Genomic DNA, 27,979 nt, shown 5'->3' on the forward strand with positions numbered 1-27,979 from the left:
TAGAACTTAGAAGGGATTGTTTTCTGTATCCATGTCAGACTTGCCCATACTGCTGAAATTATGTATTATTCAGATGATTAAAAAAATGAAAATAAAGTACTGGATTAATGTTATTGGGTTAATTCTTTGTTTGTAAATTTTTAAACATTGATAACATATATGCCAAATATTTGTGCCGTGTGAAATTGGCCCAACTAGTCCAAAATAAATCCTGCTCATTTGTGAATAAAATCTCTCAATTCAATTCCTAATCAAAATCAACATAAAAAAAATTGTTGACCTTTGAAAACTATTCTACTGCTCCGCATTTCCCATACTTTCTCTGCTTAGAGAATCTAGGCCATAACACAGAAGGCAAATTTTAAATGTCACCAGTGTGCCCTATTTTTGAGTTCAAAGATATTTCACAAGCTAAAATCTAAGTCAAAGGCATTATATGTAGTCACATACTTTCCTACATTCACATTAGACTCCACGGTAAGTTCAGTTATCTGTGATTCTAAAAACAATGGGTCACATGTTTCAACATTTGGGCACCAACACCTTGCAATAGTATTCTAACTCTAATTCTAAGTCAGTTAAAACTTGGCCAAAACACAGCAGAACACCCAGTATACCTTCCTATATGCCACAAAAATAACACAGAAGCAAGGCACATTTAGAAGCAGCAATTAAAAGAGCCCACAGTCTTTCAAGTTTTCTTTGATGATTATATCTGTCACTGCATTAAAAACAAATTTGACATTTTGGGTGTCAGTAGCACAGGTCATGTGGGAATAAATCTCTTTATCTTCCTTTTTTAAATTCAGGTCTAGGAACTGGTTCTTGATATAGTTCCCTGCATCTTCAAATGTATTTGGTCCTGGATTGAAAGAGACAGAAACAATCAACACGTTGTATTATTAAAAACTTCAAATACTGAGAACTTGAAAGAAGAAGCTAATAGTTATTTCACAGTCAAAATTATAAATAACACCATCACACATCCTTTCCTTTAATTAAATCCTTTTTTAAAAATTAAATCTTGCTATTGGCACATATAGTGATTAAAATACACCAGGTGTGCTCTGTATTTAGTGACCAGAACTTGTCTAAGCCTAACGCAGGGAGGCTGTCATCAATTAATCAACTTCTGTGTAGCCTAAAGGCAAAACTAATGCACTTGAAAAAATAATAAACACTATATGGCAGCATGTGATCAGGCACTAAATGATGTCTGGAGGATAGAGGCTGTAGGAATTCTGAGGAAGAGGAAGACTGGTGAGGCAAATAAACGTAAGAGACTTGGACAAGGAGGTAAAAATCAAAATGGATTTTAAAGGATGGGTAGAATTTGGGAATGTGTTGGGTAGGCATTAGCAACAAATGAAACATGATAAAAGGTACAATAATCATAGAGGCTAGCAAGGAGATTGGCCCAAATAGAATGGAATCTTCATTTTGGAGTGTAATAAGAGATAAAGTTAGATTGTTGGGGGGAGGGAAGATTATAGAAAGTGTTAGAGGTCAAACAGAACTTAATGTGATTGGCATTAGGGAGCCACTTTAGATTTTTGAGCAGATGAGTGACAGTGAAAATAATATTTTAAAAGATTAGTCCAATGGGGAAGGCTTTGAGACTACATATGGCCCTCTAGGTCCTCAAATATGGCTCTTTGTGAAGTTTGGATTAAAGGGCCACACTTGAAGACTAGAGGGCTACATGTGGCCTTGAGGCCTTAGGTTCCCCACCCCTGTTAGTAGCAATGCACAAGATGGATTCAAGTCAGGGAATCTGATTCTATTTAAAAAAAGAACAGTTCAAGAAATTTAATTTGTTTGTCTTTAAAAATGGAATTTTATTTAGCATAAACTTGGTACTGAATAGGATAAGGTTACTGGGATTTGATTATGAGGATGGATTTTTTTCATCTTCTGTGACTTGGTAGAAAATATATGTGTCATGCTTCAAATTGGAGAGTAATGCATTATCATAACCATGATGATTTAATTACATGTACGATATAGTTTAAAACACTTGTTCTATAACAAGTGATGTCTTATTTAATCTTTACACCTCTTCCAGACAGCATGGCCTCAGAATCAGGTTGACTGACGTTCAAGTGCCATTTCTGACATATGCACTGTCTGTGTATGCCTGGGAAAGTCGCCTTACCTCTTTGTATCTCTAAAATATCTCTAAAAATAAAAGAGTTGGTTCTAGCTGTCTCTAAGATCCTTTTCAGGCCTAAATCTATGATTTTAAGAGGTCTCTACACAGGTCTGATGAAACCACATACTTCTCTTGGTACTTAGCAAATTGTTCCATACATAATATATGGCCATTGAAATTCAATAATTTGAGTGATATAAAAAGTAAGTTTAATTGCAAACCGACAAACATCTATGCAGATAAATTGCCTTGTTTGCTGTGACATCTATGCTAATCCAGATGCTAGAGCAGAAGCTACCGAAGTAGCATTTGTATTTTAACCATGATAATGTTTCCCTCTTCATGACCCCATTTGGGGTTTTCTTGGCAGAACTACTGGAGTGGTTTGCCATTTCCTTTTCTAGGTCATATTACAGATGAAGAAACTGTGGCAAACAGGGTTAAGTGACTTGCCAGTTAGGTGGCATAGTAGATAGAACACTGGGCTTTGAATGAGAAAGACTCACTTTTGTGAGTTCAAATTTGGCCCCAGACACTTACTAACTGTGTGACCCTGGGCAAAGGTTTTAAGAAATGTGAATTGGATTAGAAATACACAGTGTTCTCTGGTAAATCAGTTTTCTTCCTAGAGAGTCCCCAAAATTTTGGTGACATTTAAAGATTCCTTTAAGGAATGATAGTTCTAACGCAGGACACTAATTAGCTTTTTTGACACTGCATAGTGATTCAACAATGTATATTTAATAATGCAGAAATGAATACTTCCACTTAATCAGTGTCAGTGTCTCAGTGGTCTGCTTTTATTCAATTATGTTTCAATTCAATTAAATTCTGGTTTCATTCAATGGAAGTTTTGTTTTGTTCTTTTCTTATTGTATGCAGTATAGAAACACCTGCTGGTCTAAAATTCACCTTTTCTTTTTATGCTAGTACACATGAAAAAACATCCTAATGATCTCTGTTAAAGTCAAAGATTTATAAATATTCAAATATATTAGGGGACCTAAGTGCATGGGTATTGAATGAATGGCTGTAGGGTTTGCATAACAAATCTTACCAGTGTATTCTGGAAAACAGATACTAAGATGAACCTTAGCTACTTTTTCTTGAAAGAGGTCTTTTTTGTTGAGAAACAGGACAATGGAAGTACTAGCAAAGTACTTGTGATTACAGATGCTGTTGAACAGGTGAAGGCTTTCATGCATTCGGTTCTGTTGAATAGAGGTGATGAGAAGAGTAAATAGACATTCCATTTTCTACAAAGGGTCACATTTACTTGGGTATGATAAACAAGAAGGTTGAAAGAATGGATGAAGAAATAGGTCTTATGTACACCCTACCATTCTTTGTTTTCTATTCAAATTAAATCATGTTTTATATCTGGACTTACCACTTCTTCATCTTCCACCAGGACCATATCATAGGCACTAAGTGCTGCACAGAATATTATACAGGTAACTCCTTCAAAGCAGTGAATCCATTTCTTTCTCTCTGACCGCTGGCCACCTACATCAAACATCCTTAAAAAAATACATTCTCAAATAATGAGTGCAATTAGTACACTTAAAATTTAAAGTACTATTAAGGCAAAAAGACAAGTAGTGGCCCAATGCATGGAGCTATGGATCTGGAGTCAGAAAGACCTGAATTCAAATGTGGTCTCAAACACTTCCTAGGTCTGTATCACCAGGCAAATCATTTATCCTTTATATGCTTTAATTTCCACAACTGTAAAATGGGAAAAATAATAGCACTGTCCCATAGGGTTGTTTTGATGATGAAATCAGATAAAACTTGTAAAGCAATTATCATATTACCAGGCATATAATAGGCATTTAATAAATATTTGCCTCCACCCTCCCTTTTCCTTTATTAATAATAAAATAAACTATGCATCCAATAATCTTCTGATGTGTGGCCTACTTGAGCAGTATTTATACCTATAAGCAATGGAAAAGGAACTGGAGTTGGAGTAATACTGTTTTCTCCCTCTCTCCATCCACTTTAATCTGATGGTCACTAAAACACCCAACTGGGAGCCAAGAAGATCTACCTTAGAATCTTAGCTTTACCACTAACTTCCTACTTGACTTTGTGCAAATAAATTCACCTTTCTAAAATTCCATTTCCTTATCTGCATATGCTATTGAAGATGAGTGGTTTGAATGATATGATAAGAGAGATAAAGAGGGAGAGAGAGAGTGACAGAGACAGAGAAAAAGAGAGAGAGAGAGAGAGAGAGAGAGAGAGAGAGAGAGAGAGAGAGAGAGAGAGAGAAACGACTATTAGACATTTACTATGTGCTAGGCACTTATCTAAGTAGTGCTGGGGATTTTTAAAAAGTAGCAATAGCGTCTTTGTTTTCAAGCAGTTTACATTCCAGCAAGGAAGGTCAGCACATAAGAGGGAATTGGAAGGGGAATTGAAAAACAACACACTGGGCTGCATGGTGGTAAAGTTGGCTGGAAATAGTATGGAAGACTGAGTCCGCTGTGAGATAAGGTAAAAGTTGACCTACCAGCATATAGGGACCCAGGAGGTGAAATCCAGGGTGCTGTCAGGGAAGTGGGGAGTTGAGAGGGCAGAGGTTACATGACTGGAATGGATCAGAAAGTGTCCCTTCCAGTATCCTAAGACTCTATGATTTGACTAAAGCCTCATTAGATTCATAGATTCAGCAAAATGAATAATCTCCATGACTGGAGGATTTGGCTGGCGAACGAGATAAAGAGCTCTATTGTTCTTCACCATTAATATTAGAAAATGAACTTAGCAAGGGTGAGAAAATTATTACTGTTAATGAAAAACCATCAATTAGTGAAATCATTCATTTAAATTAATGATCTTCATAAATAAATTGTCCTTTTTTTTAGAAATCATTGATCAATGAAAATTATTATTTGGCGTCATGGAAACAAGAGTTTGGCTTTGAATTCTTCGCATATCAACCTGGAGTTGACAGTTGATGGAATCATAGGATCGTAGACTTAGAGCTGGAATGAAACTCAGAGGGATTCTAGTCCAACCACTCATCTTACAGATTAGGAAACAAGAGGTCAAGGGAGGTCAAGTGACTTGACATCCAGGTGCTTTCTAGTTCCAGAGTTAGGACTCATTTGGAAGTCCTCTAGTCCAGCCAGTGCCTGTATAGGAAGCCCCTTTACAAAATCCATGGCTAGTAGTCATTCTGCTTATACTTGAAGGGTTGCATACTTCTGGTAAGGAGAAACCATCTCCCAAGGCATGTCCTGCTTCATTCTTAAGAGTTATAAATATTGGGAATACTACCTTAGAATAAACTGAAATTTGATGTTTTCGATTTCTATCCATTGTTCCTGGTTCTTCCCTTAGCACTCTTGTTGGGTCTTCTATTCTGTCAGTAAACACCCCCAAGTCCATCAGCAAATATCATTCTTCATTTCCCTCACTATCCTGTTTGCCCTCCTCTGGACCCATTGTAATTTTTTGACCTTCTTCCCACAACATGGCAACCATAAATAATGAAATCCTCCATATCATTTGACCTGGGCAGAATATGGTGGGGCATTTACATTCCTCTTTCAGGCTACTACACTGTTATTGGAAGTCTCAGTTTTCTTCTCTCTCTCTCTCTCTCTCTCTCTCTCTCTCTCTCTCTCAGCATGAGTTCATATACTTCTTTCCAAATTTTTCTGAAGTCTGCCTGGTCATTTCTTATAGCACAATAATATTCCATTACATTGATTTACCACAACTTGTTCAGCCATTCCCCAATTGATGGACATCCCCTCAATTTCCAGTTCTTGGCCACCACAAAAAGAGCTGCTATAAATATGTTTGTACATGTGGGTCCTTTCCCTATTTTTATGATCTCTTTGGGATACAGTTCTAGAAGTGGTATTTCTGGGTCAAAGGGTGTGCACATTTTTATAGACCTTTTCCATAGTTCCAAATTGCTCTCCAGAATGGTTGAATGAGTTCACAAATCTACCAACAATGGAGTCATGAATATTCCAATTTTCCACATCTTTTCCAGCATTTATAATTTTCATGTCATTATGGGAGCCAATCTCATAGGAGTGATGTGGTACCTAAGAGTTGTTTTGATTTATATTTTTCTAATCATTAGTGATTTAGAACATTTTTTCATATGACTATAGATAACTTTAATTACTTCCTCTGAAAAGTGCCTGTTCATATCCTTCGACCATTTATCAATTGGGATATGACTTATATTTTTACAAATTTGACACAGTTCTCTATATATTTTAGAAATTAGGCCTTTATCAGAGATACTGCTTGTAAAAATTCTTTTCCTATTTTCTGCTTCCCTCTTAATTTTCACTGCATTGACTTTGTTTGCACAAAACCTTTTCAATTTAATACAATCAATATTTTTTTTGCATTTCATTTTGTATTTCATAATGTTCTCTAACTCTTGATTGATAATAAATTTTTCTATTGTCCATCAATCTGACAGGCAAACTATTCCTTGCTCTCCTAACTTCCTTATAGTATCAGCATTTTTATCTAAACTGTGTACCCATTTGGACTTTATTTTGGTATATGGTGTAAGATGTTAGTCTATGCCCAGTTTCTGCCATACTATTTTCCAGTTTCCACAGCAGTATTTATCATGTAGTGAGTTCTTAACCCACAAGGTCGGATCTTTGGGTTTACTAAACAGTAGATTACTATAGTCATTGGCTACTGTGCCTTCTGTATCTAACCCATTACACTGACTCTGTAATTTTGATGGTTGTTACTTTATAATACAATTGAAGATCTTGTGTAAGCCACCTTCCCTAACATTTCTTTTCATTAATTCCCTTCATATTCTGGACCTTTTGTTCTCCCAGATGAATTTTGTTTTTATTTTTTTCTAACTCTATAAAACAACTTTTTGGTAGTTTGATTGGTACAGCATTAAATAAATAAATTAATTTAGGTAGAACTGTCATTTTTTTATCATATATTTTGGCCTACCAATGAGCAATGGATGTTTTTTTTTTCCAGTTATTTAGATCTTACTTTATTTGTTTAAAAATGTTTTGTAATGGAGGAGGAGCCAAGATGGTGGACTAGAAAGATACACTTAGGCAGGGTCCTCCCCACAGCCCATAAAATACCTGTAGAGAGGGTCTCTCAACAAATTTTGGAGCAGCAGAAGTGGAGAACAACAGAGTGGAGGAGATTTCCAGCCCACAGTGACCTGAAAGGCCCACAGAAATGCTGGTTGCACTGTATGCGGAGGCCGGGTCAGAACCAAGCCCAGCCTTGGCCCAGCAGCGCGTCGTGACAAGACGCTGGGAGGAGGACACCTTGGGGGGAGGAATCTCCAGTCACAGTAGGGGGTCCTCAGATCCCTCCGCCCACAGGCACCAGAGGTCAGTGATGGGGTTTTATCAGCTGGCCAGGAAGGGAGAAGGGCCTTCCCATAGCTCCGGCAGCAGGCAGTGGTCACAGAGCCTGCACAGTAGCCCTTATGGAAGCCCCATTGTTGGAGAGTAAAAACCCCTGGGGGCATTGAAGAGTTGAGTCTTACTTCAGCCCTGGGTAGAGGCCCTAGCCTAGCTAGTCTTTGTCTCAAACAGAATGGTGGCCCTGCCCATCCAGCTTATCTAAAAATCAGCCCCCAGTGCTGACTTGGGAACTGGAGGCCATGTGGCTGTGGAGAGGTAACTGCTAAAATTCTGGGCATAAAAATCTCTCTCTGAGTCCAGACCAGTACACGTTTGATTGCGCCACCTTGGAGGAACTGAGATATTACAGATTACCAGAGTATACCCTACTCTTTACAAAGGACCCAAAAGTCAAGCAACTGGTTGGGAAAATGCCCAAAAAAGGGAAAAAAAAATAAGATCATAGAAGGTTACTTTCTTGGTGAACAGATATCTCCTCCCATCCTTTCAGATGAGGAAGAACAATGCTTACCATCAGGGAAAGACATAAAAGTCAAAGCTTCTGCATCCCAAACATCCAAAATAAATATTCAATGGGCTCAGGCCATGGAAGAGCGCAAAAAAGATTTTGAAAATCAAGTTAGAGAGGTGGAGGAAAAACTGGGAAGAGAAATGAGAGAGATGCAAGAAAAGCATAAAAAGCAGGTCAACACCTTGCTAAAGCAGACCCAAAAAAATGCTGAAGAAAATAACACCTTGAAAAATAGGCTAACTCAATTGGCAAAAGAGGTTCAAAAAGCCAATGAGGAGAAGAATGCTTTAAAAAAAAGAATTAGCCAAATGGAAAAGGAGGTCCAAAAGCTCACTGAAGAAAATAGTTCTTTCAAAATAAGAATAGAACAGATGGAGGCTAATGACTTTATGAGAAACCAAGAAATCACAAAACAAAACCAAAAGAATGAAAAAATGGAAGATAATGTGAAATATCTCATTGGAAAAACAACTGACCTGGAAAATAGATCCAGGAGAGACAATGTAAAAATAATGGGACTACCTGAAAGCCATGATCAAAAAAAGAGCCTAGACATCATCTTTCATGAAATTATCAAGGAAAACTGCCCTGATATTCTAGAACTAGAGGGCAAAATAAATATTGAAAGAATCCACCGATCACCTCCTGAAAGAGATCCAAAAAGAGAAACGCCTAGGAACATTGTGGCCAAATTCCAGAGTTCCCTGGTCAAGGAGAAAATATTACAAATAGCTAGAAAGAAACAATTCAAGTATCATGGAAGTACAATCAGGATAACACAAGATCTAGCAGCTTCTACATTAAGGGATAGAAGGGTATGGAATATGATATTCCAGAAGCCAAAGGAACTAGGACTAAAACCAAGAATCACCTACCCAGCAAAACTGCAGAGCTGAAAAGAAAATTTGACTTTCAAACACAAGAATGAAGAGAAGCATGAAAAGGTAAACAGCAGAGAGAAGTCATAAGGGACTTACTAAAGTTGAACTGTTTACATTCCTTCCTGGAAAGACAATATTTGTAACTCTTGAAACTTTTCAGTGTCTGGGTAGTTGGTGGGATTACACACACACACACACACACACACACACACACACACACACACACACATACACACATGGGCAGACAGAGAGCACAGAGTGAATGGAATAGGATGGGATCATATCTTAAAAAAATGAAATTAAGTGGTGAGAGAGAAATATATTGGGAGGAGAAAGGGAGAAATGAATGGGGCAAATTATCTCTCATAAAAGAGGCAAACAAAAGACTTTTCAGTGGAGGGAAAAAGTGGGGAGGTGAGAGAAAAACATGAAGCTTACTCTCATCACATTTGACTAAAGGAAGGAATAAAATGCACACTCATTTTGGTATGAAAACCTATCTTACAATACAGGAAAGTGGGGGAGAAGGGGATAAGCAGAGTGGGGGGGATGATGGAAGGGAAGGCAGTGGGAGGAGGCAGCAATTTGAAGTCATCACTCTTGGGGAGGGACAGGATCCAAAGAGAGAACAGAAGCAATGGGGGACAGGATAAGATGGAGGGAAATATAGTCTTACACAATACGAGTATTATGGAAGTCATTTGCAAAACTACACAGATATGGCCTATATTGAATTGCTTGCTTCCCAAAGGGAATAGGTGGGGAGGGAGGGATGAAGAGAAGTTGGATGTCACAGTTTTAGGAACAACTGTCGAGTATTGTTCTTACTACTAGGAAATAAGAAATACAGGTAATAGGGTATAGAAAGTTATCTGGCCCTACAGGACAAAAGAGAAGATGAGGACAAGGGAAGGGAGGGATGTTAGAAGAGAGGGCAGATCAGTAATAGGGGCAATTAGAATGCTCAACATTTTGGGGTGGGGGGAGGGGAGAAATGGGAAGAAAATTTGGACTCCAAAATTTTGTGGAAATGAATGTTAAAAGTTAAATAAATAAATTAAAAAAAAATATTTTGTAATTGTGTTCATATGGTTGCTGGCTTTGTTTTGGCAGGTAGACTCCCAAATATTTTCTAATGTATGCAGTAACTTTAAATGGAATTTCTCTTTCTCTCTCTTGCTGTTGACTTTTATGAGTAATATATAGAAATGCAGATTATTTACATGGGCTTATTTTACATCCCGCAACTGTGAAAGTTGTTTTATTATTTCCAGTAGTTATTTAATGGATTCTCTAGGATTCTCTAAGTATATTATCACATTATCTGCAAAGAGTGATAGGTTAGTTTCTTCTTTGCCTATTCTAATTCCTTTGATTTCTTTTTCTTATCTTCCTGCTAAAGGTAACATTTCTAGTACCATGTTGAATAACAGTGGTGATAATGGACATCCTTATTTCACCTTGATCTTATTGGAAATACATCTAGCATAACTCCATTACATATAATGCTTGTTGATGGTTTTAGGTAGATGCTACTTATCATTTTAAGGAAGGCTCTGCTTATTGCTATACACTCTAGTGTTTTTTAACAGGACTGGGTGCTGTTATTTTGTCAAAAGCTTTTTCTGCATCTATTGAAATAATCACATTGTTTCTGTTAGTTTTGCTGTTGATATGATTGATTATACTGATAGTTTTCCTAATATTGAAGCAGCCCCACCTTCTTGCTATAAATCATACTTGGAGCGATTTTTCTTGTGATAAGTTGCTGCAATCTTTTTGCTAGTATTTTATTCAAATTTTTTTGTATTTATATCCATTAGGAGAATTGGTGTATAATTTTGTTTTTCTGTTTTGACTCTTCTCAGTTTAGGTGTCAGTAACCATATTTGTATAATAAAAATAATTTTGTAGGATTCCTTCACACATTTTCCCAAGTAGTCTATATGATATGGGAATTAATTATTCTTTAAATGTTTGATAGAATTAGATTGTAAGTCCATCTGACCTTGGCAGTTTTTTCCTAGGTAGCTCACTGATGACTTATTCAATTTTTCTGAGATGGGGTTATTTAATTTAATTTATTTAAATTACTTAATTTAAACAAATAATTAAATAAACAATAAGTAAATGAATTAATAATTTATTTAAATCATCCCATCTAAATAAATAATTACATGAATGAGAGGGTAAATGAATACATAATTGGGTGGATACATGATTAAATTATTCAATTTAAATAAATCATTTAAACTATTTAATTTAATTATTTATTTTTTAATTATTTTAATTCCTCTTCTATTAATCTGGGCAATTTATATTTGTGTAAATGTCTATCCATTTCATTAAGATTGTCAAATTTATTGGCATACAGCTGGGCAAAATAATTCCTAATTATTGTTTTAATTTCCTCTTCATTGGTGGTGAATTTACCCTTTTCATTTTTTATACTGGTAATTTGGTTTCCCTCTTTCTTTTTTTTAATCAAATTAACCAAAGGTTTATCTATTATATTGTTTTTTTTTTTTTTTCATAAAACCAGCTCTTAGTTTTACCTATTACTTCAGTAGCTTTTTTAATGTCAATCTTACTAATCTCTCCTTTGGTTTTCAGTATTTCTAATTTGCTATTTAATTGGGGATTTTCTGCTGGGGATGGAAGCTCAATTCCAGGTGGACAGTCTCGGGCAGGTAAAGGTGGGAACTTCTAAATCTTAGAGTTCTCACGAGACCCCTCAGGAAACGACTGGGAATCGAGGTAAACCAAGCTATCTCGTGTATTTCCGCCTCTTCCCGTGAGAAACGTGATGGGAGAGAGCTCTCCCCACCCTCGAGATTGTCCTGGATCTGGGCACACTATTGTTATCTAACAGCACGGTATTCAGATGCAAACTATGCTGCTGGAGAGTTTAAGTAGGATCAGGAAAGCCTGAAAGTTCTCTTGGGCGGAGGGGCGCGGAGCGGACAGGACAACAAGGCTCCACTTTTCCTCTCTCCTCTCTCCCCTCCCCCTCTCTCCCCACTTACACTTCTACTTCCAATCTCTTATTGTAAGATCTTTGCCTCCTTGGGAGATTCTTCGCTCCCTCCTAAGGAAGAATTCCCCTGCACTTGTAACTAGACCCTGAAATAAAGCTCAACCCTTGTTCGACTCTGGAACGTCCTTTCTCTCATACGAGCATGCAGTTTGGCCAACCGAAGACCTCCGATAGAGGTAAGGAAAGACTCGGGTAGCCCACAGGCCTCTAGGCCTGGCAATTTTCAATTTGTTTTTTTCTAGGTTTTTAGTTGCATGCCCAATTTATTGATCTCCTCTTTCTCTATTTTATTCATGTAAACATTCAGAGATAGAAAACTTCCCATAGGAACCACTTTCACTATGTCCCATAAGTTTTGTTATGCTGTCTCATTATTATTATTTTCCTGGATGAAGTTATTGATTGTTTCTATGATTTGTTTTTTGCCCCACTCTTCTCTAGGATTAGTTTATTTAGTTTCCAATTGATTTTTAGTCTATCTTTCCATGGCCTTTTATTACATACAATTTTATTGCATCATGACCTGAAAAGGATGCATTTAATTTTTCTGCCTTTCTGCATTGGATTGTGAGGTTTTTGTGCCCTAGTACATGGTCAGTTTTTGTGTAGATGCCATGAACCACTGAGAACAAATGTATATTCCTTTCTATCCCCATTCAGTTTTTCCAAGAGGTCCACTATATCTAGCTTTTCTAAAATTTTAATCACCTCCTTAACTTCTTTCTTTTCTATTTTGAGCTTAGATTTATCAAGTTCATAGAGGGGAAGATTGAGGTCTCCCACTAGTATAATGTTGCTGTCTATTTCTTCCTGTAACTCCCTTAACTTCTCCAAGAATTTGAATGCTATACCACTTGGCACATATAGTTAATAATAATGATATTCCTTCATTTTTTATGGTTTTTAACAAGATAGAGTTTTCTTCCTTATCTCTTTTAATTAGATCTGTTGTTGCTTTTGCTTTGTCTAAGATTAGGATTTTTACCCCTTCTTTTTTTTACTTCATCTGAGGCATAATGTATACTATTCCTGCCTTTTGTCATGACCCTCCTGTTTCAAATGCATTTCTTATAAACAACATATTGTAGGATTATGTTGTTAATCCATTCTGCTGTTAGCTTTGATTTTATGGGAGAATTCATCCCATTCACATTCAGTTATGATTAGTATCTGTGTCTTTCACTCCATCCTATTTCTTCCCCTTTTATTTCTCCCCCTGTTTATGCTTTTATTTCTCCCTTCTCCCTTTCCCTCCTCAAAAAATTCTGCTTTTGACCACCAGCTCCCTCAATCTTCTCTCCCTTCCTTCAGCTCTATCCCCCTTTTTCCCCCTTTTCCCTTACTACTTCTTCCCTCCCTTCTAATAATCCCATCTCTTTTCTTTCCCCTTTCTGCTCTTACTTCTTGTAGGGTAAGTTAGATTCCTTTGCCTGAGTATGCTATTCCCTCCTTGAAACAAGTTCAATGACAGTAAAGTCTAAACAATGCTCACATCCCTTATTTCCCTGTACTGTAATATATTTTTGTGCCTCTTCGTGTAATGTAATTTTTCCTTTTCTGCCTCCTCCTTTCCTCCTCTTTCATTACAATCCCTTTTCACCTCTTAATTAGGTTTTTTCTATCATCACATCAGTTCATTTATACCCACCACCTCTGTCTTTGTATATCCCTTTTAAATGTCATAATACAGATACAATTCTCAAGATTTAAAAGTATCATCTTCCCATATAGGGATGTAAACAGTTTGTCCTTATTGAATAACATGCTTGTTTGTTTGTTTTCCTGTCCTTTTTACCTTTTTTATGCCTCTCTTGTGTCTTGTATTTTCCAGTGAGCTGTGGTCTTTTCTTCAGGAAGGTCTGGAAGTCCCTTATTTCATTGAATATTCATTGCTTTGTCTGAAACATTATGCTCAATTTTGCTGGGTAGTTGATCGTTGGTTGTAATTCAAACTCTTTTGCTTTATGGAAGTTCATATTCCAGGTCTTCCAATCTTTTAAAGTAGAAACTTTAAGGTCCTGTGTGATCTTGACTATAGTTCCTCAATGTTTGAATTGTTTCTTTCTGGCTGCTTGCATTTTTTTCTCCTTGATCTGATAGTTCTGTAATTTGGCTACAATATTCCTTGGCATTTTCAATTTAGGATCTCTTTGAGGAGGTTATCAATGGTTTCTTTTGGTGATAATTTTTCCCTTTGGTTCTAGGACCTCAGGGAAATTTTCCTTGATGATTACTTGGAAAATGCTATTCAGGCTCTTTTTTTCATCATGACTTTCTGGTAGATGAATAATTCTTAAATTATCTCTCCTGGATCTGTTTTCCACATCATTTGTTTTTCTAATGAAGGATTTTACATTTTTTCTATTATTTCATTCTTCTTGTTTTACTTGACTGATTCTTGATGTCTCATAGAGTCATTAGCTTCTACTTGTCCCATTCCAATTTTTAATGAATTATTTTCTTCAGTTACCTTTTGTACCTTCTTTTCCATTTGATCAATTCTACTTTTTAAGGAGTTGTTTTCTTTAGTATACTTTTTTTCCCCTTTTTGTCAAATGTGTTTTTTAAAGGAATTTGTCAATTTTTCTTCTAACTCTAATTTAATTTTTAAAATCCTTCTTGAACTCTTCCAAGAAGGCTTTTTGGGCTTAAGACCAGTTCTTATTCCCTTTTAAGGTTTCAGATGTGGGTACCGTGACAGTTCTGTCATCTTCTGAATTTGTATTTGGATCTTCCCTTTCTCCATAATAAGAGTCTATGGTCTATGATTTTCTATGTTGCTTCTTGCTCATTGTGCTTGCCTTTTTGCTGGCTTTTAAAGTTGATCTCTGCTGCTGGGGGAGAGGGGGTACTGAGACATACTTCTTGGACTGAGAGCTATGGTCCTGGTTATTGACTTTATGCACTGGGGCCTCAGGTTCTAGCAGATGGAGTCTATAGAGCCTGTAGCTTACCTGGTTCTGAGTTAGAGTTGGTGGTGTTGGCTTGTCTGTGCAGAAGCCACATGGGGTTTTACTGAATTTCCCCTGGGTTACACTGAAGCTTGTGGGTTGAGGTGTGGGGAGGAGTTTGGCCAGGCCACTAGAAGTTGCTTCCTTACTGGGGGCTGCACTAGAGCATGGGTAGGTTCAGTCACTGGTAGATATCTGTCCCTCACACAAGTGGTGGATCTCCTCACTGGTATCTTGTAGGTTCCCCATGCTCATGTTTACCAGTTCTTTGATCTGTGAAAGGCATGTGGAGGGTCCTGGTGCTCATGCTTGCCTGCTCCAATACCCTTGGGCTCAGGATTTCCCACTGTTTTGCTGAGGTGAAGCATGCTGTTGGCTTGTTGGGATGCTTTCAGTCCTGTACTAGTCCCCTTTAACCACAGCAAGAAGGACCTTTTTCATTAATCTCCCTGGCATAAGCATCTAAAACCCACTGCATTCCATCTTTCCACTGGTTCCAATGATCTAGGATTTTTCCTGGGGTGGTATTTTCTGGGTTTTTCAAGGTTAGTAAGGGAGAATGAGAGTGACTTACTGCTTACTCCACCATTTGGGATCCCAGAAGTCCAGCTTTGTGTCTCTTTTTTTTAGTTAGAAAAACAGTGAGACCTATAACTGAGGGTATCTTTTAAAGAAGCTGTATTCACTGTGAATTGGGCTAAGAATCTAGCAGCAATTATTGTTTGAATTTCCTATGTAATTCCTGACAACATTCTCATGGTGTTCTCAACATGAGTGGTATTTAGGGAATATTATCAATGGATGAAATGGAAATCTCTCTGGTTTCCTTAGGACAGAGATCCCCAATGAGAATGCCAGAGTATATACTAGTAGATCTAACCAGTTTCCATTGTAAGATTCTGTTCTAATTATGCCTCACTCCCTATTATAGAGGGTGAATTTCGAGTGAAAAGATGAATACAGCAAATTATGGCATTCCCCTCTGCTCCCTCCTCCTTTTTTACTTTGCCTAGGTACTTCAGTAACTAAATCATCCTCAAACCCTTCCTTCAAATCCCTCTATTCCAGTGAAATGAAGATCTTAGGGAAATGAAAGTTAAATGTTGCCTATGGAAGAGTTGGTGTTGAATTTTACTTGTGTGACCTTGGACACTCAATTTCTACTCTCTGATTCAATTAATCATCAAGCATCTACTGAGTATTCCCTTTCTTCTCCCAACTGGGGACACAAAAAGAAGCAAGTCTCTTTCTTCAAAAAAGTTAAACTCTATTGGGGTAAATAGCATGTTCATAAGAATATACATGAAATATATACTGCCTGGATGCCTTAATGCTGTGTAATGTGCTCTCTAACTCTCCTATTTTCCATTTCTATGATTCTAATAGTTGATAATGCTACTGAATATTATTTGGTGTTTATGTAAATCTCATGTGACCAAGCAAGAAGGCATACTGTGGTAGAATGAATAGTGATATCAGAAAAAAAGGGTTCAAAATCTGACACTTACTACTTGTGTGACCATGGTGAATTCATTTAATGCCAATGGCAAAAAAAATTTAATAAGAATAAATTTAATCTGTTAAAAATTTAGAAAAAGGGGGGAGTGGAGCCAAGATGGCAGAGTAGAAGGACTGATTTACTCCAGCTCTCCCCCCAAAACCTATAAAATATGTGGAAAAAAGTCTCTAAAATTCTAGAGCAGCATAAGCCACAAAATGACAGAATGAAACAGATTTCCAGCCCAAACAGCCTGAAAGATCAACAGGAAAGATCTATCAGACTGAACTTGGAGTAGAGCACACCCCTGCATGAGCCACGCAGCACAGACAGAACTTGAGGAGGCTTCAGGGTGCAGAATCACCGGTAGCTTCTTCAGTTCCCAAAGTTCTCAACCACAAGCACCAAAGACAGCTTCAAAGGTTAGTAAGAAAGCTCTTTCACTTGGGTAAGAAGGGAGGTGGCCTGGCACCAGCCCTGGTCCCAGGGCAGCAGCAGCCACAGCTTCAGCCACTGCAGCAGCAGAGTTGACTTTTGGAGCCCTCAACCTAAAGGCCCTAGGGGAACTGAGCAGCTGATCTGCATCTCAGTCCAGAATTGCAGTCCTGGGGTGAGAAGGAGTACTGTTGTGTTGGAGTTGGTGGTGGCTGTGAAGAAGGAATTCTGCTTGCAGTTCCAGGGCAGAAAAGGGTGCTTACAGACCAGAGTGCAGGCCAGGAGAGGAGTAAACTCCTCTCCTTTGATTGCGCCACCTTGGAGGAACTGAGAACTTACAGATTCCTAGAGATATCTCAGAAAAACAGCTACGCAATCTGAAGCCTAAGATAGTATACCCCCCACTTGACAAAAGACTCAAAAGTCAAGTAGCTGGCTGGGAAAATGCCCAAAAAGAAGGAAAATAAGACTACAGAAGGTTACTTTCACAATGAAAAGGTATTTTCTTCCATCCTTTGGGATGAGGAAGAACAAAGCACACCATCAGAGGAAGACGTCAAAGTCAAGGTTTCTACATCCAAAAAAAAAAAGGAATGGTCTCTGACATAGAAGAATTCAAAAAAAGATTTTGAAAATCAAGTAAGAGAGGTGGAGGAAAAATTGGGAAGAGAAATGAGAGTGATTTGAGAAAATCATGAAAATCAAGTCACAGCTTGCTACAGGAGACCCAAAGAAATGCTGAAGAAAATAACATCTGACTCAAATAGCAAAATAGACTGACTCAAATGGCAAAAGAGGCCCAAAAAGCCAATGAGGAGAAGAAGGCTTTAAAAAGTAGAACTGGTCAAATGGAAAAGGAGAAAACAGTTCTTTAAAAATTAGAATGGAGCAGATGGAAGCTAATGACTTTATGAGAAATCAAGAAATTACATTACAAAACAAAAACAATGAAAAGATAGAAGACAATTTGAAATATCTTATTGGAAAAACAACTGATCTGTAAAATAGATGCAGGAGAAATAATTTTAAAATTATTGGTCTACCTGAAAATCATGATCAAAAAAAGAGCCTAGACATCATCTTCCAAGACATTATCAAGGAAAACTGCCCTGATAGTCTAGAACTAGAGGGTAAAATAGAAATGGAAAGAATTCACTGTTAGCCTCCTGAAAGAGACCCAAAAGGAAAACTCTTAGGAATATTGTAGCCAAATTCCAGAGTTCTCAGGTCAAGGAGAAAATATTACAAGCAACCAGAAAGAAACAATTCATGTATTGTGGAAATACAATTAGGAAAACACAGGATTTAGCAGTTTCTACACTAAGGAATCGAAGGGCTTAGAGTATGATATTCCAGAAGTCAAAGGAGATAGGATTAAAACCAAGAAAATCACCTACCCAGCAAAACTGAGTGTAATACTTCAGGGCAAAAAAAGTGGAATTTCAATGAAAGAGAGGACTTCTAGACATACTTGTTGAAAAGACCAGAGCTGAGTAGAAAATTTGACTTTCAAATACAAGAATCAAGAGAAACATGAAAAGGTAAATGGGAAAGAGAAGTCTTAAGAAACTCATTAAAGTTGAACTGTTTACATTCCTACATAGAAAGATGTTATTTGTAACTCATGAGATCTTTTTCCAGTATTAGGGTAGTTAGAGGGAATATGTATGTATGTATGTATGTATGTATGTACATATGTGTATACTAACATATAAATATATAATATATTATATGTGTAACATATATGTATGTATATATGTGTGTACACATGTATTTCTATGTGTATATATGGATATGTATGTGTATATATGTAGGTGTGTATGGATATGTATGTGTGTGTATGTTATATGTATATAGGTATGTATATGTACATGGGTGTATGTATGTGTGTACATAGACAGAGGGCACAGGTTGAGCTAAATATGAAGGGAGAATACATAAAAAAATAAAATTTACTGTTGAATGGAATGTACTAGGAGTAAGAGAAAGGGAGAGATGGAATGTAGCAAATCATATCACATAAAAGAGAGAAGAAAGAGCATTTACAATGGAAGGGAAGATGAGAGAAATGAAAGGAAATAAGTGAGCCTTACTCTTATAGGATTTGGTTTAAGGAGGAATAACACACACTCAATTGGATATGGAAACCTATTTTACCCTGCAGGAAGGCAGGGGGAAGGGGATAGGAGAGGGAAGATAATAGAAGGGACAGCAAATTGGAGAAAGGGTTAATCAGAAGCAAACACTATTGTGGGAGGATAGGTCAAAGAAGAGAATGAAATAAAGGAAGAGCGGGATAGGACAGAAGGAAATCTGGTTAGTCTTTTATGACATAACTGTTATGGAAGTACTTTGCATTGTTGCACATGTGTGACCTATATTCAATTGCTTTTCTCCATGAGTGTGGGTGGAAAGGAGGGAGAGAATGTGGAACTCAAAGCTTTAAGAATAAATGTTAAAAACTGTTTTAACATTCAACTGAAAATTAAGATACACAGGCAATGGAATATAGTCATCAATTTTGACCTACAGAAATATATAGGGGAAGGGGGATGGAAGAAGAGTGGGTAATAGAAGGGAGGACAGACTGGAGGAAGGGGTGGATGGGATACATGCTGCCCTGGGGTGGGGGGCAGGGAGACATAGGGAGAAAATTTTGAATTCAGTTTCTTCTGCAAGTGAATGTTCAGAACTGAAAAATAAACAAATTATATACATATATATATATATATCTATACATGCTTTTTTAATGTAGAAAGAGAAGGAATGTGTTATAATATTCATTTGTAAGTACTGCAGTTATGGATGGTGTCATAATTCTTCCATACAGCACAGAGCTGTTTTCTCTAGGCTCACACACACGCATGTACATACACATACACACAGCCATGCTAATTTATACATATGCCAGTTGTTCATTTGTTTGTATTTTTCTCCCCATATACAAAGAAAAATAAGAGTGATTACTCCCTAGGGTTTTATGCACATTGATAAAATGGCTAATGGAATACAAATGATCTCTATATTCTATGACTAATGGTTACAGACCAAGGAACCAATTTTCTCTACATATAGCTTGATGTGGGTGGCTTAGGTCCACATTTTCTGGGTAGATGACTGTACATGTCTCTCTCTCTCTCTCTCTCTCTCTCTCTCTCTCTCTCTCTCTCTCTCTCTCTCTCTCTCTCTGTCTCGCTCTCCATGCTATCTGCTATTATAGAAGTGAAATGCGGGTCTGACTGAGAGCAGGAGTAATTGATTCTTTTTTCCCCCATCATCTTAGCTACCTAAAACAGTTTTCAGAAAGCATTCAATATGTGTTGCTCTTTTGATTTCTTTTAAATTCATCTCCTTTCATTCTTACCTCTCTATCCTGAATTTTTTTTCAGGATTCTTTTGAGAGAGATGACAGAATTTAAGACAGATAAATGAGAAATGAATCCCACACTGGCATGCATTTTAGTAGTTAAAAATAACCAGAACCTTACAAGTTTTGAGTATTTTGCCTTCTTTGGGTAAAATATCATCCCTTTCATTGTAGAAACTCCATTCTTCCTGTAGATTTTCATGAATGGTGCTTCATTAATCCTAAAATTAAAGTCTTTTTTTATAAGTATACATCAAAAATCTGACGGTCCTATAACAAATTTGGATATAGATTAACCGCACAAGATTTTAGGTGAAAGCTGAGCATTGATTATTTGTTAAAATACTCAAATGTAGGGCACGGCCCAGGACTTTATGGTTTTGTATTAAACAGTTGGCTAAGCAGCAGAGTTTTATCATTTTATGTTAAACAGTTGGATAAAGGGTTATTCACACACTAGGATCATTGTCCTGCTACAATATTAAATACTATTTCAAGATATGCAGTTCCAAATGACGTTTTCTAAAACATCACAGAACACAGAATGGTTCAAAATGCCTGAGGCTTCTAGATGTCTCCTTTATATAATTTATTCTTTAGATTCAATCATTTTTTTCTCCTTTTAGCCAATAGACTACTATAGAAAATTACAGTTATTCAATCATGTAGTATTTGATAAGTACCTATCATATTTAAGGCATTATGCTAAGCCCTGGGGATACAAAGAAAAGCAAAAATAAATTTTAAAAAAGAGTTCTTGCTTTCAAGGAGCCTAATGGAGAAGATAATATGTAAACAATTATGTGCGAACAAGATAAATAAAGGACAAGTTGGGGGTAGAATCACAGTGTGTATATAAATATATATTTATATATGTATACACAAATGTATTATATATATACACTACATCTGTGTGTCACACACAGACATACCATTAAAAAAAAAAGCATTTATTAAGCACCTGAAGGCTCATGATTCTATTTTAGGTGCTGAACAGAATTGGGTACCTTGCATTGAATATTTTTTTAAATCCTATTTCTCTAATGATTATCTAGTGTTTGTGAGAGGAATGGAAGCCTTGACAACAACATGATAAGAAGACTCAGTAATAGTAGCCTTTTCTGTTAGAAAACTAACAATTTCCCTAAGCAGTACAATCTGGGTTAAGTGGGACTGGGTGTCAACAAAGCTGTGCAAACCTTTCCTTTGAATTACACCAGTTGGCATTTGCCTGCTGGGGTTCACAGGAATACTCAGGGGAAAATGTGCATTTCTGGAAACTCTACATGAAGACCGGCTATCCTTCTGGTAAGCTTAGGAGTTTATATTAATAGAGAATAACTGTTATCTTTTCTTAGTTTGGGAAATAAATTACAACCCTAATATTAATATAAAATAATAGCTACAGGCCACATAAAGAAATGGGATTTAGATAAACAGGATTGAGTTTCCTAGTTTTTATATAGTTTGGCATTATCTCTTCAGAAGGTAAGACATTCTTAGAATTTTGGCTTGATATGTATTAATTTTTTAATCATTTTGTCTAATTGTTAAATGGGCAATGCACTTGAGGCAACATCCTATGAATCCAGTCAAGGATTAAAGTAATAAATGAATATTTATTGTCAGTGAATATTTATTAAAATTCATGGGTTTAAAGAGAACCCCAATATAGAGAGGTCTACTTTCTTCTATTAATCTAATAATATCCTGGAATTCTATTGAAAATCTAGGATGAAACATGTTCCAAATGGGTTATATTCTGGAACCACAGAATTTAGAATACCCTTTCTCCACTCAAATTGCTTAAGTGAAGCACTCAACTGCAAAAACATTCTCTGTGTTATGCCATTTGAAATTTTCTTGGTAAAGATACTGGAATGGTTTGCTGTTTTCTTCTCCAAATCATTTTACAGATGAAGAAACTGAGGCAAACAGTTAAGTGTCTTGTCCAGGGTCACATAGCAAGTAAGTGTCTAAGACTGGATTTAAATTAAGGTCTTCAGTGACTCTAGGTCTGGTGAGCTGTGCCAAATAGCTGTCACCAATTACATTTATATAAAATATTTCGTAGAAATAATACCATTCCCTGGAAATATCATGGTTCCCCTTCTCTGTCAATCCTCCCTTCCCACAATGGCTTTGTAATAACAGCAGTCAAAAATCTTAGGACAGGCTCAGTAATAATGGGAAGATGGAAATATACAGAAGTTCTTGTGCCAGTGGAGTTGACCATTTAGTACTTTAACAACAAATTTCATTTTCACAGCCCAACTTGAACAATTTATAGAGGAGGAACTGAGATCTAACTAGATGACTTGCTCAAGGTCATATGTACATTCAGCACATGACAAAGGTAAGACTATGTATGAAACGTTCTCTATCTGGCTCTGCTTGTGCCAAATGAGACCAAATATTGGTTGTTCTAAGTTGTCATATCCTTCTAAGATAGTTTCATGAATACCAACCCAAGAGATATATCTGGTTCTTCACTATTCCTAGGGAAATACAGAGGAATTGAGTTGACCAAATCAACTTGTCTCTGATTGTGCTACTGTAAGCCTAATATTTTTACCCTTCCCCCCGCTCTGCTCTTTTATATACACATAGGATTACAGGAAAAAAGATTCAGAACTCCAAGGGGCCTTTTAGGTAAACTATTTTATTTCCTTTATTTTGTAGATGAGCAACCTGAGTCCTGGAGAAGCTAACTTCATGACATCACCTTCACCATATTTTTTGCCCTTAAGTAGTTGGGTGTCAAAATAAAATTAGACAATGGTTAGAGGGAATATTGGGGAAAACGTTATGTTTCAACCTTGGACTATAGTGAAAAAGAATTGGTGATAAGTCAGTATATCACTTTAAAACAAAAGAAACATTGAGGACCAGAGAAAGCATATAGATTTTTTTCTTAATTTTACCTTTGCTTATTCTCCTTTGTATTTATAGAATACACACATACACACACACACACACACACACACACACACACACACACACACACGATGAATGAGAAAAGGGGTTAATAGAAAAAATGAAGTTTAAATATATGTGTAATATACACATTATATGTATGTAAGTCAATATCTACATTTTGTAACAGAAAGAATCAATAATATGGGTCAGAATTATTATTCATTCACCTGTTTCCTGAAATTGAATTACTTATCATAGTATTTCATTTCCTGGAATGGACGATACTTTATTAGTTGATGAAAATGTGCATCTGTAATGCAAATCAGTTTCTGAGTTATTTATTCCAAGTGGTTGTTTTTTAAATCATTTTGAATGTAAGATTGAAAGTTTTGACTGTATGGGTAGGGTTTACACTTAAAAAAAAATGATTCAGGAGAGACATGACAGCACATTGTCAAAAGGAAATGTATTTCTCTATTTTAAATTCCTCAGTTCTGTTACTGAATATGCAAAATAAGTGCCTCAACTTCAATAACTGCTTTTTTACTGATTTAAGGCAAATCGTTCTTTAAAATTCATAGACTTACAGAACTTGAGATATAGTCCAGAGATGTCAAACTCATCACCCACAAGCTATGCAATATAATAAATATGAATAAAATAAAACATAGATACTCCATGTGATTTTCTAAGTGAGCATGTGGCCTACAGCAATCATTTGTGTATGTACGGTTTAGTGGGCAACATTTCTATTTGAGTTTGAAATTACTAATTAAGTAGGAAACAGTACTGATTTTAAACATTTCAACATCAGGCTTTTATTACTGTAGGGAGCTTTGTAACAAAATGAAGTCAATAGACAAAAGAACAGGACAATTAGTGGAGCATATTTGGACGATCTATGTCATTTCACTGCCTGTTTGGAACTACTTTTTTCCTGGTCAGCTGATTCCGTCAAGTCCAAATTTTTGTGACCTCATGGACCATACTGTTCATAGGATTTTCTTGGCAAAGAAACTAAAGTGGTTTGCCATTTCCTTCTCCAGTGAATTAAGGCAAATAGAGGTTAAGTGATTTGCCCAGGGTCACACAGGCAGTGAGTCAGAATTTGAACTCATGTTTCTTTCTCCAGGTCCAGCACCCCATCCACTGAGTCATTTAGCTACAGTTTATAAAAGGAAAAAAAAGATCTCTTCTCCTTTCCACTATTGATATGGTAAATATTTTTAATATTTCACCTTTAGAAGGAGAAGTAATTGATTTTTAGGGATTATTGAAGAGATGCACCTGGTCATAGTGGTTAAAGAATCTGCCCTAGAAGCAAGAAAACTGGGATTTAAGTCCTGCATTTCACAAATACTGGCTGAATGACTTTGTACAATGACTTCTAGGCAACTCTTTGTGTTTCAGAGAAGGATAAGATATGGTTTGCTGGAGAGAATTTCTTCATTGGAAGCTTTCTATCATAATGAAATCATAGGGGTGATACACACACATCCGTATAAATTAGATAGAAAGATAGATAGATAGATAGATAGATAGATAGATAGATAGATAGATAGATAGATAGATGGATGGATGGATAGATAGATGGATACATAGATAGATAGATAGATAGATAGATAGATAGATAGATAGATAGATGGATGGATGGATGGATGGATGGATGGATGGATGGATGGATGGATGGATGGATGGATGGATGGATGGATGGATGGATGGATAGATAGATAGATAGATAGATAGATAGATAGATAGATAGATAGATAGATAGATAGATAGATAGATAGATAGATTAGATAGATGGATGGATGGATAGATAGATACATAGATACATAGATAGAGAGATAGATAGATAGATAGATAGGTAATGCTACATATGCACACACATATACATCATATCTATAACTATAATTCTACATACACACATGCACATCCTCATCCACACACGTATAATGCACAGACATATGTTTGTATATGCATGTATATCAGAATATCTGAAAAGCCTTATTACAGTTTGAAGTTTAAATCTGTACTTAGACTTTGGGGACATTGGACACATCACTATAATTCTCAACAAAAGCACTTAGAGACATATATCTGTTACAACCTTTGGTTATAAGGCAATTATTTTGGAGGGTTTAATTGTATACGTTAAAATATTGGACACTTGGTAGAAAATAAAAACACTGGCAAAATTACCTTGTGTTCTCTCTCTCACTCACTCTGTCTTTCCATACATACACACATGTGTGCACACACATACATACACACTAAGTGTATATTATTATATTTATATACACACACATATATGTGAATGTATGTATATGTATACAAAATGCATGTGTGTACTTATTTACACATATGTGTATGTATATACATGCATATACACCGATACAAACACACATACACATACATATGTGTGTATATATGTATGTGTGTATATTTATATATATATACATATACATATACATACATATATATATATATGTATGTATGTAAGTACATGCTTTACCCCTCCCGGCTCCCCATCTTTTCTTTCTTTTTGCTGAAAGAAGCTTGTCAACAATGCACATTCTGGATCTCAGAGTAAAAGAAAAGCCTCTATCTACTCTCCTCTCTGCTTCTGAATTCAAAGTGAATTTATGTTCAGCTGTTCATACGTGGCCCACAAAAAGCTTCCTGCCTAGCTCTGAGAACAGCTTAAGAGCTTCTGGAGTGGGTAGTATACTGCTACGATAGCAGTGTGCACCATGGAGGACATCAGGCCAGGTGGGCTACTGCTACCATTGCAACACTGGTCTATCCCCAATCTCATTCCCACATCTGGCTATGTGGAGAATTTACGTCCACATGTTAGGCTGCTATTTGGCCAATTAGTACAGGAATGTAGGAGGCCATGAGATTCTTCCCACCATCCCTTCCACCTTATTGGACCAAGTCCATAGCTAGATAGTAAAGGAGAAAACCTATCAGAGGGATTTAAAGAGAGCCACAAATCTCAACATTACCCTCCTTGCAAGTGTTTCCCATCTGCCTACAGTGCTATACTCACATAAATAGGTCCTCAAAGGAAAAAAAAAAACAGATTAGCCTATACCTGAGGGAATTGAAATGGAGATGAGTATGGGAATGTGATCACTGTTATAATGCATGGAATGCACTTACAGACTCTTCTAATTCAAAGGAAACTTAAATGACATTTAGTCCTGTCTTTTGAGGAAAGAGTTCCTACTCTCATATCTGTCCCCCAAAAAGTAGTCTTTGAGATGCCACTTGTCCATGATTCAAATCTTCCCTCTGACTAGTGGCTGTGTGACCCTAGGCATGTCACTGAACTTGTCTGTGCTACCTGGTAACTCTCCAGAACTTTAGGTTGGAGAATAGCTCTAAGTGAAAACAACTTTAGGTTGTGCAAATACCTTGATGAAAAGAATTTCCTCATTTAGAGTTCTACTTATGTATGCCACAATAGCACCTGTAAAAAAAAAATTCTTCTTATGGTCCTGAATTCCCCAGTACTTGGTCAATGCTCTTTTCATCTTATCTTGAGTTTAGAGAACTAGCTCTTTTTGTTTGAATTCCAGTATGGGTACTAAGAATAGATATATATAGACACAGAAAGATGGAATTTTTCTTAATTGTATAAATATTGCATTCCTCTTTAATAAAAATTTCAATATTTATTTTATTACTTTGTCAATCTCTACCTCTTTTTGAAGTTATATCTCAGATTTTTTTCAGAAAATGGATTCAAGTAACTACCAAATTTCTTTTTCTCTATTTTCTCGGCTCTTAACATTTTCTATAACTATTTCATCATGATCTGATTAAATGTATTTAACTTTGAATAATTTTACAGGGTCCCTGGAGAACTTGTTTTTAGTACTTTAAGTGGCATGAGATTTTTCAAATGTCAATGAACATTTTCCTTGCAGATTTAGAAAATGCTTTGTCAGGAGGCAACAGCAATAGAAGTAGAATTGGCTCATTTTCATGCCAAATTCATATATATAAACTCCATGACAGAATAAAAATGACTTGTCAGGCTGGCAAATGTTGCCATAAACAAATGAGTCTCTTCTAAATTATTTGCATGATATGTATTTTCAAAACAAAACAAGCAAATTTTATGTGATTAATTCGAAGAGGTAGAAAGGTAGGAATGCACAGGGAGTAGAAGTCCTAGCACTCACAATTTCAAATGTGTTTTTTAAGTGATTTCCCGTTAAAGACATTCTTTTTTTCCTAAAACGGAATGAGAATTTTAATTTAACCCTAATTAACCAAGGGACAAAACATGAATCTTGGTTGTGGTTTCTGTTGTTTTGTTTTGTTTTGTTGTTTGTCTCCTCCATTAGAATGCAAGTTCCTTGTGAAAAGGAATTGTTTCACTTATTGTATCTGTATCTCAAGGGCCTAGCACAGTACCGGGAACATGGTAGCCACTTAATGAATGTTTGCTAATTATGCATTTGATTTGTTCATTTTAGAAATTAAATCTTTATTTTAAATGAGATCAGTTAAGTTTATTTATGAATAATTAGATTGATCTCATGTAATGATATGACAATGATGCTAATATAGCTATAAATATAGCTTTGTAAAAAAATCCAAAATATTAAAATCCATTAGAAATCTAACTTTCTTGGTTTCATAATACATAAAAATACTGCTGCAAGTAACAGCAGCTTTAATTTTATTTACTCACAAAAATAAGGTTAATACCGGAAAACATAAAACAGAAATGATTAAATGAGAGCTGAGACCTAAGATAAATGAAGAGACAGTTAAAAAGTGTTGTTTAGTTAGTTCAGTTGCGTCTG

At 36.3% G+C, this 27,979-nt stretch overlaps 1 protein-coding gene across 1 annotated transcript in view; it reads right to left on the reverse strand.

Moving 5' to 3' along the window:
• Positions 1-584: 584 nt before the first annotated feature.
• Positions 585-27,979, reverse strand: part of GNAT3 (G protein subunit alpha transducin 3) — a 94,234-nt gene continuing 66,839 nt past the window's right edge. Inside the window, exons 6-8 of the mRNA XM_072653200.1 lie at positions 3,543-3,672; positions 3,210-3,363; positions 585-862 (exon numbers count right to left, since the gene is read on the reverse strand). Coding sequence (XP_072509301.1) covers positions 672-862; positions 3,210-3,363; positions 3,543-3,672 — 475 coding nt within the window. The 3' untranslated portion in view covers positions 585-671. The remainder of the gene's footprint in view (positions 863-3,209; positions 3,364-3,542; positions 3,673-27,979) is intronic.

The sequence above is a fragment of the Notamacropus eugenii genome, chromosome 3 (genome assembly GCF_028372415.1).
Source record: "Notamacropus eugenii isolate mMacEug1 chromosome 3, mMacEug1.pri_v2, whole genome shotgun sequence".
NCBI lineage: Eukaryota > Metazoa > Chordata > Mammalia > Diprotodontia > Macropodidae > Notamacropus > Notamacropus eugenii.